Below are 14672 nucleotides of genomic sequence, written 5' to 3' on the forward strand. Positions count from 1 at the left end.
CACTGTCCCTCCACTGACCGCCTCCCTCACAGCCGTCTTCCATATTTGTATTCACAGTGATTCCCGCCAGTGCAGAAGTGTGATGAATGTCAATCAAGAGTAAAGCATGAATTCTGACATGACTGTTCAGACTCGGGTCGCATTGCAAAAATACCTGTATCTGATTTAGGACCACACATATGAAAGTGGCACAAATCAGAATTGAAAAGATCAGATTCCATGCGATTTGTGCTGCTCACACTGTCATAAAATAATCTGATCCGAGTCACATATGAGAAAATAAGCAGATTTAGGCCATTTTTAGCCTGCAGTGTGAACGTAGCCACTAGTCAAGTATGAATTTCTGGAGTGGAGGACAGACACAGACAGTCACTATACTACAGTGTTGCCATTCATGTCATTCAGTCTAGCGAACACCAATCAGGCCGGCGTCTAGGGATGGGTACCGAATTCTGTACTTTAAAAGGTACTTACCATTTTTTTTTTTGCACTTTTTTTTTATGTCAACGTTCACACGCACAATATACGCTTACCTAGGATTTGACTTGATTCAACAACAAAGCAGTCGGGGCAATGGCAAGCCGAAAACGGTTGAAAGTGTAGTTATTTGAAGTTTGGATATTTTTTTTCACATTACATTTTTTAGAGACTAAAGTACAGAAAAAAGGTACCGTTGGGTACCGGTATCGATTCACAGGTACCGGTACTGGTACCGTATCGGTTCAAATGTGAACGGTACCCATCCCTACGAGCGTCTAACATGAATTGTATCAAATATCAACCATTATGATAATTTTCCTGACCAGGTTTGATGGGGTTGGGAGGCAGGTTCCCCCAGCCCCCTGCCGCCTTCCCCGCAGCATCCTCCGGGTCTACCCAGCCGGTAGGGGCTTCGGTGGTCTTCCCCCAGGCCGACGTGCCGTTATCCACCGTGGTAGTAGTGGGGGAGGCTCCGCCCCAGCCCGATGGACCTAGAGAGAGAGACACCCGGAGATGCATTACAATAGACGCGTCGTATTGTTAAATGTGCCTTTTGCGGTGGAAATGGAAGACATTCAAAGTCATAACATGCGCAACATGTAATCTAACTAATGCGCAGTGAATCACATTCAAAATGGAATTCACTTCTTTTAGACCACTATTCGTGATTCTGCCTAGCGCCAGGACTCGACAGTCACATAACTTCCGTGTTTCGCTGGAAGGGAAGGGCTCAGCCTGAGCCTGATATCCCCACCTTACAGTTTAGAAGCTATGGCAGCTCTTCAGTCCTGCGTTCTACAGCCTGTGACTCCTCCTGCGAATCGCACTGGTTCTATGTAAACTCTGCGAGCAATGGGTCTAAAAAATGCATCTAACATGCTTTATATCCTCGCCATAACTATATGCCTGTCGCGGTTAAAAACCTTTTTAATTAACTAACGTTAGCTGCTAACTAGGCTAAGCTAGCTCACAGGCACAGGAGAAATCAGTTTCATGGAGTTTTAATAGTGAGGAAGGGGGGGCTCTCTCTCCCTCTCTCTCTGTACGTTCAATGAAGTAGCCAATATTTACACTATAAAAACGAACTTGATATTTTTTTTATATCCACTTTTTCTCCTTTTTTAAATTTTTTTCTCCCATCCCAATTTCGAGTTTCCAATTCTCTCCTCCCCCGTCTTGAACGTTGCTCGACTATGCCCCCCACTGGTCGGTTGTAGGGAGGATAGAAGCCTTGCATCACGTGTCCCCTCCGGTACACGAGGAGGCAGCCTGTCACATCTTTTCACCTGCCAGCGCGGACTCTCAGTGGCAGGGCTCTACAGTGCGACCATATTGCTCGCATTTGCCCCTAGAAATATGTGTGCGCGAACCGGAAAAATCAATTACTTGCACGGTGTGCGAGTGAAGATTACAGCCTCAGTCGTGCTTTTTTGCGAATTGCGATAATCGATTCTAACATTTTCAAATCGATGCAGTTGAATTTTCCCCTTAGGATCGATGCATTGTTACACCCCTACACCAAAGTCACTGGCCCACTGTGCGTGTGTATCTGTGTGTGTGCGCTAACTTGGCTAGCGTTATCATCAGCAGAGCAGAGGTGGGTGCAGGCGGTGTGACGTAATTGGCAGTCACGCAAACTCATAAACAATGTTTCTGTACTGAAGGTGTACAGTATTTCAATAGGCAACCCTGAAAGGATTATTTTTCTAGAAGAGCAACACTAGCCAAAACATAGGCATTGTATGCATAAAAGGGGCAAAAGCTAAAGTTAAGTGACTGTTACTTTTGTAGCAGTAGTTTGATTTGATAGTTTATTTGATAGGGACAGCACATGTTAATGAACATCAAGTACAAAATACAAAATGTAAACATGCAGGGTTGTAGCAAGAGCTAATTTACACCAGGAGACAGCAAAACTCTTTCAATAAATAAATAGCCTGCTTAGGGTAAAAGCATTGTGACAATCAATGATAAAAACAACAATAAAAACAAGAAACAAGTTACACAAACTAAATCAGATTAAAAATGATCACAGTTCTGGTTTGCCTTAACACTTTCTGTGCCAGCCATTGTACCCATCAAAGTACCCTCTCTGCCAGCGCTGTAAGTCTATGGAGATGTTTACCTTCTTTGCAGGGCTATAACTTTTTAAATTGTATTGCTATATTGACATTACTATGGCCCATTCAACATCGATTATCTATCGTTCAGGATGTAGGAACGTTATACTTATATAATCTATATATAAGTATGTTTTTATCGTTTTCTGCAGTAATTCCTAGAACGTGAGTTATAGGCCTAAACGCATATATAGATTATCGATTGCCGTTTATTCCCTATACACGCTATATTAAAAAATTCAACTGTATATGATCGTATACGTTATGCTTCATCATGCGTGGAGGAAAGGGGGGGGGGGGGGGGGGTCGTTTATAATTGCCCGATCATCAGTAACGGCTTTATGTAGTATGGGTGATATATTGATCAGATGGTTTGCAGTGAAATTAACACTTTGGGTGCCATGGGTTAAATTCATGATATACCATAGATTGCCAGCTCTATTTGTCTATGGAGAAGTACCCCTTCTTTGCATGGCTATAACTTTTTAAATTCTATTGCTACATTGCCATTATTAGGGCCCATTCAAAGTCCTATATGTATTGTTCATTGTGTAGCAACGTTAAACTTTTTCATTCACATATTCATAGTAAAGTATGGTCTAATGTATAAGTATGTTTTCATCTCTTTCTGCAGCTTTCTCCAGAACGTGATCTATAGCCCCAAATGCATTATATTGATGATAAAATACAGTTTGATGGCAATCGGGGCGATATAAAAAATTTCAATTGGATGTACTTCTAGAATGATCTACGTATGATCTGATGATGACCGGATGGGCGGGGGATCGTTTATAATTCCGTGGGCAGCGTTATATCATTCATCTAGTGTGGGTCATATGTTCATCATAACAGTTTATATGGAACACGTTCAAAAATAACGCTGAATCTTACCGGATCTTCCTCGCGCCGTTGGACGATCAGCGTGGTGTAGACCGTTTTCGATTATGGGATGTTTATCCTGATGAACCATTTCCAGCTTGTATAATACTATATATGTCCAAATCATGTTGTTTATCGAGTTATTGGCAATGGATCGCTATATATTGTGACGAGCCAGAGTGCCGGGAGCCAAACCGAGTGCCCGGAAGTAATATGGCCGACCAGCACAACCTCCACAGCACTTCCTGTTTGGCGATTGCACCGATCGGCCACCAGATGGCGCTCCTGAACCGCCAGAGAGCTCAGTGGGCCCTCCTGGTGGATCTCAGGCCAGCGGAGGGGAAATATGAATCCGATCACAGATTTTTGAAATATTGATATTAAAGACGCTGTAAAGCGTCCTTCGGCAACTTGAGCATGGCCGGGAATGACGCTGTAAAGCGTTTTCCGGCACCCAAAGTGTTAACTCTTTCAGTGCCACTCACGAGATTTCTCGTGTTTTTTTATAGGTGGTTGCTAGCCACTCACGAGATTTCTCGGAATTATTATTATTTTTTTTTTTTTCGATCTGAAAAATTATTGCATCACCCGAGCCTACCCGAGTATTGCCGAGCTGCGCCGGTGATCACTGTGGAAAAAAGCGCCCCCTGTCGTCTCCCAGATGACATAAGTGATTTTGGAATGGACTCAATGAAAATGAATGGGGAAAAAAATCCGGTACTCCACATTTTCCAGTTCACTGATCCAGCCGGGGTTACTAGAGTTCATTCTGGAGCCTCAGATCCCCGCGGATCATGGAGATCCACTGTGTCGCGTTGGATCCATACACGTATCGATTTTTTCGAATGGTGATCAGGAATTGGAATATACCAGTTGGATACCATCTGATGTCAGGTAAGGACTCTATGTTATCAGTGGTAGGATAATCAGAGTAAGTTTGATGAAGTTATAAGCTGTTTTGTGAAATGTCTTCTTTCGGTTTCAATGTAAAACTCCGAGAGGAAATCAACGAGGCGATTATCCGCGCGCGGCCGTAATGTGCGTGCGTGCACGTATAATATTGATCATCTAGCGTTTATTTGAAAACGATTCATAAAAAGGCCGACGAATATCAACGTTGTGGAATATTCCACTAAAAGACGATTTTCATAGAATGCTCCAGAATGAGCTGTTTTTTATATCAAAACGGGGGCTTTTCTAACTGCTCTGAAACGGCAACGACGCGATAAAAAAACAATCTGCCTTCACAGCACTGTCTGGAAAATAGTCTTTGATAATGCGATGGGCAGATTAGACACATAGCCATAATTTAAAACATAGATTAGGCGATATTAACGTTAACATTGGCGCGGATGGTGGCATTCAAGCGGTAAAATGGAAAACCAGGCGTGGCACTGAAAGAGTTAATAAACAATTGGGCTGAAAATAACGTTAGTGTCCTCTTACCGTGCGTCAAAGAGACTGGCGGTGAAATATCCCAAGTATAGGACGTCGATCGCCTAGGTCCATTTCCGGTTTCTATGTCGCAATAAACGCCGAAATCATATCGATTATTAAGTTTATAAAGCGATCCATTATGTACATAGTGTTATAGCCCTGCAAAGAAGGTAAACATCTCCATAGGCTTACAGTGGTGGCAGACTAGGTATATTGATGGGTATAACCAATGGCAGGGAATGTGTTAATCGTTCAAATGTCTGTGTCCCATTCCCGTTTGCACACGCAGATACACACACACGCACACAGTGGGCCAGTGACTTTGGTGGTATGTGCTATTGCACAGATGTGTGTCCCGTTCCCGTTTGCACATGCACGCAAAGTACAAATATACATTTATTTAAAAAAATGTATCCGTTTCACCTAACACTATTGCTCCGTGATCATAGCCATTCATCTCTAAAGCTAACCACTATTTGTAAAAGCCACAACCACGTTACCATATTTGTAATAATGTAAATCATTATTAGCAGCTGCCGCGTCGCCGCGGGGGCGTGGCTAGACGCAAGTTGGTTACCTTAAATAATTAAGCGTCCGGGACCAGATGGACACCAATACTGGAAATCGCGATCAGACAATTGGAATATTCTTTTTGGACTACCACCGACCACAGGTAAGGACTATCTGACATCAATTTCAGCTTGATCCAACAATGTTTTCATATCCATCCAGCTGATCGGCTTCTGTAGTGTTCAACACGAATGCCGTTACTGGCCATCAAAGCATAAAAAAACTACCCCCCCCCCCCCCCCTTTCATGCATTCATGATGAAACATAATACCTATTATATACATTTGATTTGGAAATAGTAGCGTGTCCAGGCAAGAAACGCCAACGCTTATAGTAGAATTCACGTTGCGCCCTATTACTCGCTTCCCAGGAATTATCCCGGATCACTCTGAAATTATACTTATATTCACCACAGGATAACGTGCGATCGTATGCATCTTTTTTGCATCTTGGACGGAAGAAAGTCACTGTCAAAATGACCATAGTATCGTCCCCATAGCTATAATATAGAATATAGATATAGCTGCTCTACAAACAAGGTGACGCACTCCTATCTTTAAAGCGTGGCATAGCTACAACGGGACCCGGCTAATCCCTGGCAGTCAATGAGTTAAGGTCGTTTTTTTATTTAACAGTATCCAACTATCCATTATATCCAACATGGATATGGCTTTTTTAACAGTATATCCATACTACATAGCTTTTTTTTTTCTTCACTTATTGCAGCATTGGATCAAAATTCAAAACAAAATAAAAATAAAGCTAATCAGTGGTGCAAAAAAATAAATATATAATAATAATAATAAATCCCGATTCCCCCCCCCCCCCCCTTGGATGGAGATGTGGTGGGGATTGACGTGGTGGAGATTGATGTGTGGGGTGGGGTTTTTGGAAAACTGACTGTTCTGGGGGGGGGGTTCACATACCTTCAGGCTTCAAGCAACTGAAGTATTGGTATTAAATTCCTCAGTCCAAAGAGATGACCTTGCCCCTGGCAAGCCTTCTAGTGATCCATTGTTAAAGCGCCTCCGAGTGAATCTCTTCCAGTAATGAAGAACACTCTTATCTCAGTTTTTGGATGAATCCCACTCACGAGAAACAACTACCGGTAATATGTGATTCTTCTTGCAAGGAGTGCAGAAACATCTGCACTCCTATCACAGATGGCTGATAAATGACATTATTAAATGTAGCGCAATACTAAAACAAACTAAAAGCTCAAGGACTCCTATAAGAGCCAAAGCACTCATGAGTTATACCTTATTTCTATTGGCTTAGTTTCCTACACTGTTAAAGTCTACATTTCAGAATACAATGGGGCTTAGCTGTATATTTAGGTTATTGTATTATTATAACATTAGGAATATTGATTGGATTTAGATAAAGTAATTGAACAGTCTTATTTGTAAGACGTGTAACATAAGAAAAGGCTGGCCTAAAAACTAGCCATTTCATGCAGTTCAGGAGCAGTGTTTTCTGTCTCAGAGAATAACTCTTTTTGGTGTGGATTTTGGATAACTCCAGGCATATAACAAGATAAGGGGGAAACCAAAAAGCACAATATGGCCTTTTTAAAGTTAAACTCTAAAAATGAACATCTCTCCTAGTCACCTACCCATAGCTGAAGCTTTCGCAGGTCCGTGTGCAGGATTGATGTCCCTGTTCCCACCAAGACCTACTGCCTGTCTGCTAGGCTGCTGCTGCAATGGAGGCCCCTGCTGCTGCTGCAATGGAGGCCCCTGCTGCTGCTGCTGTTGTTGTTGTTGTTGTTGTTGTTGTTGTTGCTGCTGCTGCTGTTGTTGCTGTTGTTGTTGCTGTTGCTGCTGCTGCTGTTGAGCCTGAGCCTGGCCCTGGCTGTGCACCGACGGCTGCTGGCCAGCGGGGGCACTGTTCTTATCCCACAGGTTAACCGGCTTGGAGGTGTAATTGGTCGGGTCTCCCCATGCCGACGTCCCGTCGTCGATCTCGTTCTTCCTGCTTACGGACTGTGGCGACGGTTCCTCCCAGCCGCTTGGTTCCGATCCACTCCCGCCTCCGCCTCCACCTCCTACTCCGGCTCCTCCTCCTCCTCCTCCGCCGCCTCCTCCTCCGCCTACTCCTCCTCCTCCGCCTACTCCTCCTCCGCCTACTCCTCCTCCTCCGCCTACTCCTCCTCCGCCTACTCCTCCTCCTCCGCCTACTCCTCCTCCTCCGGGGCCACCGGGAATGGGCCCCGAGGTCCAGCCTGAGCTTTGGTTCTGGTTCTGGTTCTGATTCTGGGCTTGGGAGACAGGCTGCCGCCCCCAGCCCCCTTGCATAGCCCCTTGGTCCAGCGCTTGCTGCTGTGGATGCTGATTGCGGGGCTGAGATTGCTGCTGTTGCAGGGTTGCCGGCGGGCCTTTGATGGGACCCGACTGGCTGTTTGGCATCTGGTGCATTTTGTTTCCTCCACCATTCTCTCCACCCCAGCCCTGATGGGGTTTGGACCCCATGTCCCCCCCTCCTCCTCCTCCTCCTCCTCCTCCTCCGCTCCCTCCTCCCCCTGTGCCACCCGCCCCCCAGGTTCTCCTAGGAGCTCCTTCATCCCAGCTCCCCCATTTGCCCACCTCAGAGTCCCCACCTGAGTTTCCTAATCCACCTTTCCTCTCCTCTCCCCATCCTCCTCCTCCTCCTCCTCCTCCTCCTCCTCCTCCTCCTCCTCCTCCACTGTTTGATTTGGCCTCTCGCTCTCCCCAGTCCCCACCTCCCCCACCCCTCTGCCCTGAACCCCACCCGCTTCCCCCTCCTCCTCCTCCTCCTCCTCCTCCTCCCCCCCCTCCCCCTCCATCTCTCCCCATCTCCTTCCATCCCCCGGTCCCTTTCTCCTCCTGACCCCAGCCTCCGCCTCCTCCGCTTGCCGGGTTACCCTGTTGTCCATGATCGCCCCACCCTCCCCCGTTCCCTCCTCCCCCGTTCCCTCCTCCCCCGTTTCCTCCTCGGTTGCCTCTCCACTCTTCGTTCCCCCCCCACCCCTTTCCTCCCTGACCGTCCCCGGTCCCCATCCCTCCTCCTCCGCCCCCTCCCCACCCGGAGGCCTTGCCCTGTTGGCTCTGTCCCGCTCCCAGTCCAGCTCCAGGGTTCACCGACCCAGATTGTGAGACGCCAGGATTCCTCATATTGGGGCCTGAAGGCGGAGGGCCCCTCCCGGACATAGAGGCCCCGCTACTGCTACTGTTGCTGCTGCTCTCCCAGCCTTCTCCGGATGAGCTGGCCGAGGGAGCCAGGGAAGGATTGGGTCCCGGGCCCGACGGGTCAGCGGTTGTGGCTCCGGGACCAGAATACTGAGAAGAACCGTGAGAAGACGCGGCACGCTTGGACGAAGCAGATGTTGACGTGCTTCTGCTTCCTCCTCCTCCTCCTCCTCCTCCTCCTCCTCCTCCTACTTCTCCTTCCAGGACCCAGGCCGTGTTCTGTCGGATCTGGGTCTGGCCCCAGCCCGAGTTGGACAGGACCCGTGGGTCCAGGTCAGACCGGCTGAGCAGGCTCTGTAAGGCAGCTTCAGCGTTAGGCGCCGGGCGTTGGGGCCGCTGGCTCTGACCGTTGTGACCCCCGCTTCCCGCTCTGGAGGTCCCGCCGCTGGACGAAGATCCTCCTCTTCCTCCCTGCCCTCCTCCTCCTCCTCCTCCCCCTGCTGCTCCTCCTCCACCTCCTCCCCCGCCCCACTCCACCGTGTCCCCCTCCCCCTTCTGATTGTCCCAAGCTCTGGTCGTAGTGGTGGTGGTCGTAGGGGAGGAGGTAGAGGGAGGGAGGGAGGCTGCGGGGGGGTTGCCACCAGCGCTGGAGCCCCCCCCACCGCCAGCCCCACCGCTGCTGCCGTTACTGCCGCCTCCATGCCCCTCCCCTACTGGATTAGGTCCACCTACCCCACTGGAGTTCCCACCCCAGTCTTCACCCGACATCCCTCTCTCCCCTCCTGCTCCTGATGCCCCCCACCCTCCCTGAGTTACCCCGGAGGTCTGACCACCGCTGCCCCCGCTGTCAGCACTGCCCCAGGCGTTGCCACCGCCGCTCGCCGGACTCGGGTACCCCCACCCCGATGTCCCGTTATCCCCCTCAGCAGCTCCGAATCCCGCTCCTCCTCCACTACTACTACCACCACCACCTCCTCCTCCACTCTCCCATCCGTCAGTCCTTGAGGCACCCGTGTTGGAGTTAGCAGCAGGGTAAGAAGGCTGGCCTCTCCATTGAGAGGCCGAGGAGGCGAGGCTGTGCTCTCCCACGTTGCCTCCCCCTCCTCCCACACCACAGTCCATTCCTCCCCCAGCCCCGTCGGCCGCCCCCGCCATTTTTGGTCCTGCTGATCCGCTCTCCCATTTCCCCCCCCCCTCCCATCTCTCTGTCTCTGGATTGCATTTGGTGAAGTTGGTGCTGATGGGCGTTTGATTGATTCACAGATAAAGACGGGTGACCCCCTAGCACCCCGACTCCCCCCGCTCCCAGCCCCAGGGATGCGGGGTTGTTGGCAGACAAAGGCCCTCCTCCGGGGCCCTGGTGATGGAGGAAGGCGGGGCTCCGTCTCCTGCGGCGGGGGCCCCGTCCTGCTGCACCAGGGCAGGCCAGGCTGAAGGGTTGGCATTTGGGTTGAAATTGGCACCTGGAATCCCACTGCTGCCACCGACGGGGCCACTAGCATCGTGGCTCGTCGGCACAGCGGAGGCTTTGGAAAGTGAGGAGGGCTGCTGCAGCAGAGGCCCAGCTGTAGCTGCTGCGCCCCCTCCTCCGTGACCCTGGGAGGCAGCCGTCCCCCACGCCGCCGCGCCACCGGACGACTGCATACATTCATTGGGCAAAGAGAACGAGGAAGTGGATGAGGATTGGCCGCCGGAGCCGGAGGCACTGATGCTGCTGTTCACGGGAATTCCGTTGTTGTTGTTGTTGTTGCCGCCGCCACCCGCCGCCGGTCGCCGTGGCGGCGGAAGCTCCTCCCCCGTCACTGCCGGCAATGCTGGGCCACTCCTCCAGGTCGTTGCCGTCGACGATCACCTTCTCTCTGCCCTGAGAGGGGGCCTGGCTGCCGGAGCCCGCCCCCCACATGGAATTTGCATAATTAGAAGTAGTAGTAGAAGCAGCGATTGGTGATGAGGTGAGGGGCAGCGAGGAGGCAGCGGCACCGGAATCTGAGGGGAGAGAAACGGAATGACGGGATCAAACAGTAGGTATTTATTGTATAATAGAAAATATCACTTATTGCATAAACTTTTTTTTTTTTTAATGTTAAGTGTGACAGGACAGTGATGAAATGCCGGTTATGCTTGTAAAGCCAACAGTCAAATTGTGTACTTGCAGCCAATCTTACACAAGGACTCACTTGAGGCTCATTTTAAAAACCAGCACAAGAGTCACTGTATGCCTTAGTTGACACCCCATTCACTACTGACACAGTGAAAAGGCAACACATAAAGGCAAGCAGAAACAATTCTTAAAAGAAAATAGCTGACAGAATCTAATCCTAAAACCTTCTTAGTTTTTTTTTTACTACTTTGTACCCTACTACTATACTGATCATGCTAACATGTCTACACCACTATGCACTCAAGAGAGTAACACTCGAGCTTGTTACTATTTGACGAACAACGACACTTAACCCTTAGCTGCCAGAGAGGTACCTCTCCTGCCGACTTTCTGCTCACAATCTGGATAAAAGAGTCTTCTAAATGACTAAAACTTAAACCCAGCACGTAATCTACGAGAGGTCCCTTTCGCCCGACCCTGGACACTGACCTGTGGCGGCAGCAGCCATGCTTGCATTGGGGCCGTCCCCTGCCCCTCCTCCTCCTCCCCCTCCCCCTCCCAGCAGCATGGAGGACAGTGGCGGCTGGCCCCTCTTCAGTAGCACTTTGTGGTCCTGCTGGCAGCGGAATCTCGGCGGCACTTCTCTGGGCATGTAGCGCTGCTGCTGCTGCTGAGGCGTCTGGCCGCCGCCGTTACCGGGACCGCCACCGGATGAGGAAGGGCCGGCGGTGGTGGAGGAGGAGGAGGAGGGGGGTTGTCCGTTGGCCACCGCAGACCGCTTGGCATTGTTGCCGCCCTGCGGTGGGACGGCAGCGCTGCCAGGGCCCGGGGCGGCTGGGGAGGGCGAGGCAGAGGGGGTGGGTCCAGGGCTGGGGGAGGCAGAGCTGCTCTGGGTGGCAGGAGACTGGGCTGACACCGGCTTGGTCAAGTCTGGCACTGTGGAACAGACGAGGGGGGGTGTCACTCTGAGCGCAGGGTATTTCCCAGGAACATGATAAAAGCCATTGTTTAACCGTTTTGCAATGACAAGAATTTAAACAGCGATAGGACTCCACCAACATTCACACACGCACACAAACGGCCTTAAGGTTGTTATCCGGGCTTTGAAATGACAGACTATTGCGAAATGGATGAGCAACTAGACAATGGACACAAGGAAGACACCATTTATTACCTAGCAACCGGACAGTATGTCTCAGGAGGGACAATGCACAGAATCTAATAACCACAGCAAACAACCAGACAAATACAGGAAATGATAAGTGAAAGGTTTTCAGAAGGGATCTCTGATCCCACCTGTGTTGTGTATTCACCCTTCACTTTCCTGAGCGTAGCAACCACATAAACTCACAACAGTCTCACATACACACAGCTGCAGTGCTTACCTTTGTTTTTTTGCTCTGCAACCTGAAACAGGCAGAGAAAACAGTACATTGTTAGCCAGCACATAATTTAAGGGCACATGAAGCCACAAGCGTGTGCCATGTTTCGCGTTTAACGCGTTGAGCTGTGGAGCAGCCCTGACTCATCACTGTACATTGTACTCCACGTTGTCACCGCGTGGGCTTAGCCATTGGTATGTTTTTTATCTACAAAGCCATTTTAGGTCAACTTTTCTTGCCGTCTGATTCCAAGTACTTAAAGGCTACGATCACAGGACCATTTGTTAACCCTTTCACTGCCACATGACAGCCGGTTAACCCTTTCACTGCCCGCGGAGCTAATGATGGAGCATCGCCGTCGGTTGTGTGATAGTAAAGGGCTAACCTTCTGTCGTGTGGCAGTGAAAGGGTTAATGACGATCCCACATTTTTATTCTGATCTTGGAAAGAAGGCTTTTGAGGTTTCTGATCCATCGGCATGGAATAGCCTGCAAGACGAGCTTAAACTACAGGATACATTATACAGGGATGTGGACATTTCTCAATTCTAAGACGTAAGACGTGGACGATTCTGCATAGATGCGGTGACAGAACATAATCGATTATTATGCCTACTAACGTTGATGTGTTAAAAAAGATGATCCGGTTAGCTATTTTAGTGAAACACTCACACTGTCCGAGTCTTGACTTTCGGCACATAGCGCACATAACGTAGAACATTTGCGCAAAATTGCTGCAGTGAAAGATGGTTAGTAAAAGTTAGACGTACGTAGTACCTATTTACTGGCCACAGGGGTCTTCAATAATGTTTGTTTCGTAATCGAATCGAATCATGAGGCCAGTGAAGATTCACAGCTCTAATACATTAACTCTAAATTAATTCAAACATATGATGAAGACCATGTAATCTGAGACCATAGGAAACTGTAAATGTTTTAATTGACAGATTGTATTTTCTTTCATTGTAAAGCCAACAGTCAAATTGTGTACTTGCAGCCAATCTTACACAAGGACTCACTTGAGACTCATTTTAAAAACCAGCACAAGAGTCACTGTATGCCTTAGTTGACACCCCATTCACGACTGACACAGTGAAAAGGCAACACATAAAGGCAAGCAGAAACAATTCTTAAAAGAAAATAGCTGACAGAATCTAATCCTAAAACCTTCTTAAGTTTTTTTTTACTACTTTGTACCCTACTACTATACTTATCATGCTAACATGTCTATACCACTATGCACTGAAACAAATGTGTTTTTTCTGTCCTTCTTGACCAGGTCACTCTTGTAAAAGAGATTTTAATCTCAATGAGTTTTTATTTGGTTAAATAAAGGTTTAAAGAATGTAGGTAGGACGAGAAACAGCGTTAAGCAGGACGGACAAGGATCCATCATAGTGGTTAAAGAGAACATGTGATGTTGGACTGGAAGGATCCGCCATGGATCCAAAAGGTATGGATTTTTACTATACAGTCATCCTCTCTAATATACAGATTATTATCATTTATACACATATTTAAGATTCCTTGCAGCAGTATTAAAAGACTGTAGAGACCGATTCACACTAGATCAATCAGTACCGAATTTTGGTACCTTTACATGTTTCGTATAAGAGTGTAATATACTAGACAAGAGGGAGCCATTTCCACAAATATATATATTACTTTCCCGTCTCTTGGGTCTTATGGAAAGACCAGACGAGGTCAGAGGAGTTTGATAATATTTACAGAGGATGGCCTGATAATGTTGATATTTAAACATTTAAAAACATAATACATGATCATGTGTGTGTTACAACAATCAATGAATAACCAAATGTTCTAAAGAAAAAAGAAAAAAGTATTAAAAGGTAAAAGAAAAGAGACCATTTTGAATGAAATAGGACCACGACAATTGCATTACAAGATATCAAAATATGGGGCGGCTGGGTGGCGCAGTGGACTAAGCGCTCGTAACCAACGCGAGAGACACTGGTATCGAATCCGGCTGTCTGCGTTAGGGATGGGTACCTTTCACATTTGAACCGATACCGGTACCTGTGAATCGATACCGGTACCCAACGGTACCTTTTTTCGGTACTTTAGTCTAAAGAAATTTAATTTACCTACCTCAGTCGTAAAAAAAAAATCCAAACTTCAAATAACTACAATTTCGACAGTTTTCGGCTCGTCATTGCTCCGACTGCTTTGTTGTTGAATCAAGTCAAATCCTAGGTAAGCATATATTGTGCGTGTGAACGTTGACATGGAAAAAAAAGTAAAAAAAATAAATAATTTTTTTTTTTTTTTGGTTTCTCACTTGATTCGATACTCTGTAGTACCGACGTGTTTCGGTTCGGTACCTCAAAAGTACCGAATTCGGTACCCATCCCTAGTCTGCGTTGCCTCCGGCTTGGCCGACTTTTTCAGCCCCAATATTCCGATACCGATGTCCACATTTCTCCCCCAAAAAAGTTTTAAAAAACGTCTTTGTTTTTAAGAATTGTAAAGGATCACAAGTGTGTTTTTGATTTGTTGTAAACAAAGACAGAAAATAAACTTCATTCATTCAATTA

At 47.8% G+C, this 14672-nt stretch overlaps 1 protein-coding gene across 1 annotated transcript in view; it reads right to left on the reverse strand.

Annotated features, from left to right (window-relative positions):
- tnrc6ba (trinucleotide repeat containing adaptor 6Ba) overlaps window positions 1-14672 on the reverse strand; it is a 70745-nt gene that overhangs the window by 33016 nt on the left and 23057 nt on the right. Inside the window, 8 exon segments of the mRNA XM_084323756.1 lie at window positions 804-971; window positions 7102-7513; window positions 7667-9829; window positions 9831-10003; window positions 10006-10402; window positions 10404-10621; window positions 11226-11672; window positions 12122-12143. Of these exon segments, the coding sequence (XP_084179882.1) occupies window positions 804-971; window positions 7102-7513; window positions 7667-9829; window positions 9831-10003; window positions 10006-10402; window positions 10404-10621; window positions 11226-11672; window positions 12122-12143 (4000 nt within the window).

The sequence above is a fragment of the Notolepis coatsorum genome (genome assembly GCF_963971535.1).
Source record: "Notolepis coatsorum genome assembly, chromosome: 10".
In the NCBI taxonomy this organism is placed as follows: Eukaryota; Metazoa; Chordata; class Actinopteri; order Aulopiformes; family Paralepididae; genus Notolepis; species Notolepis coatsorum.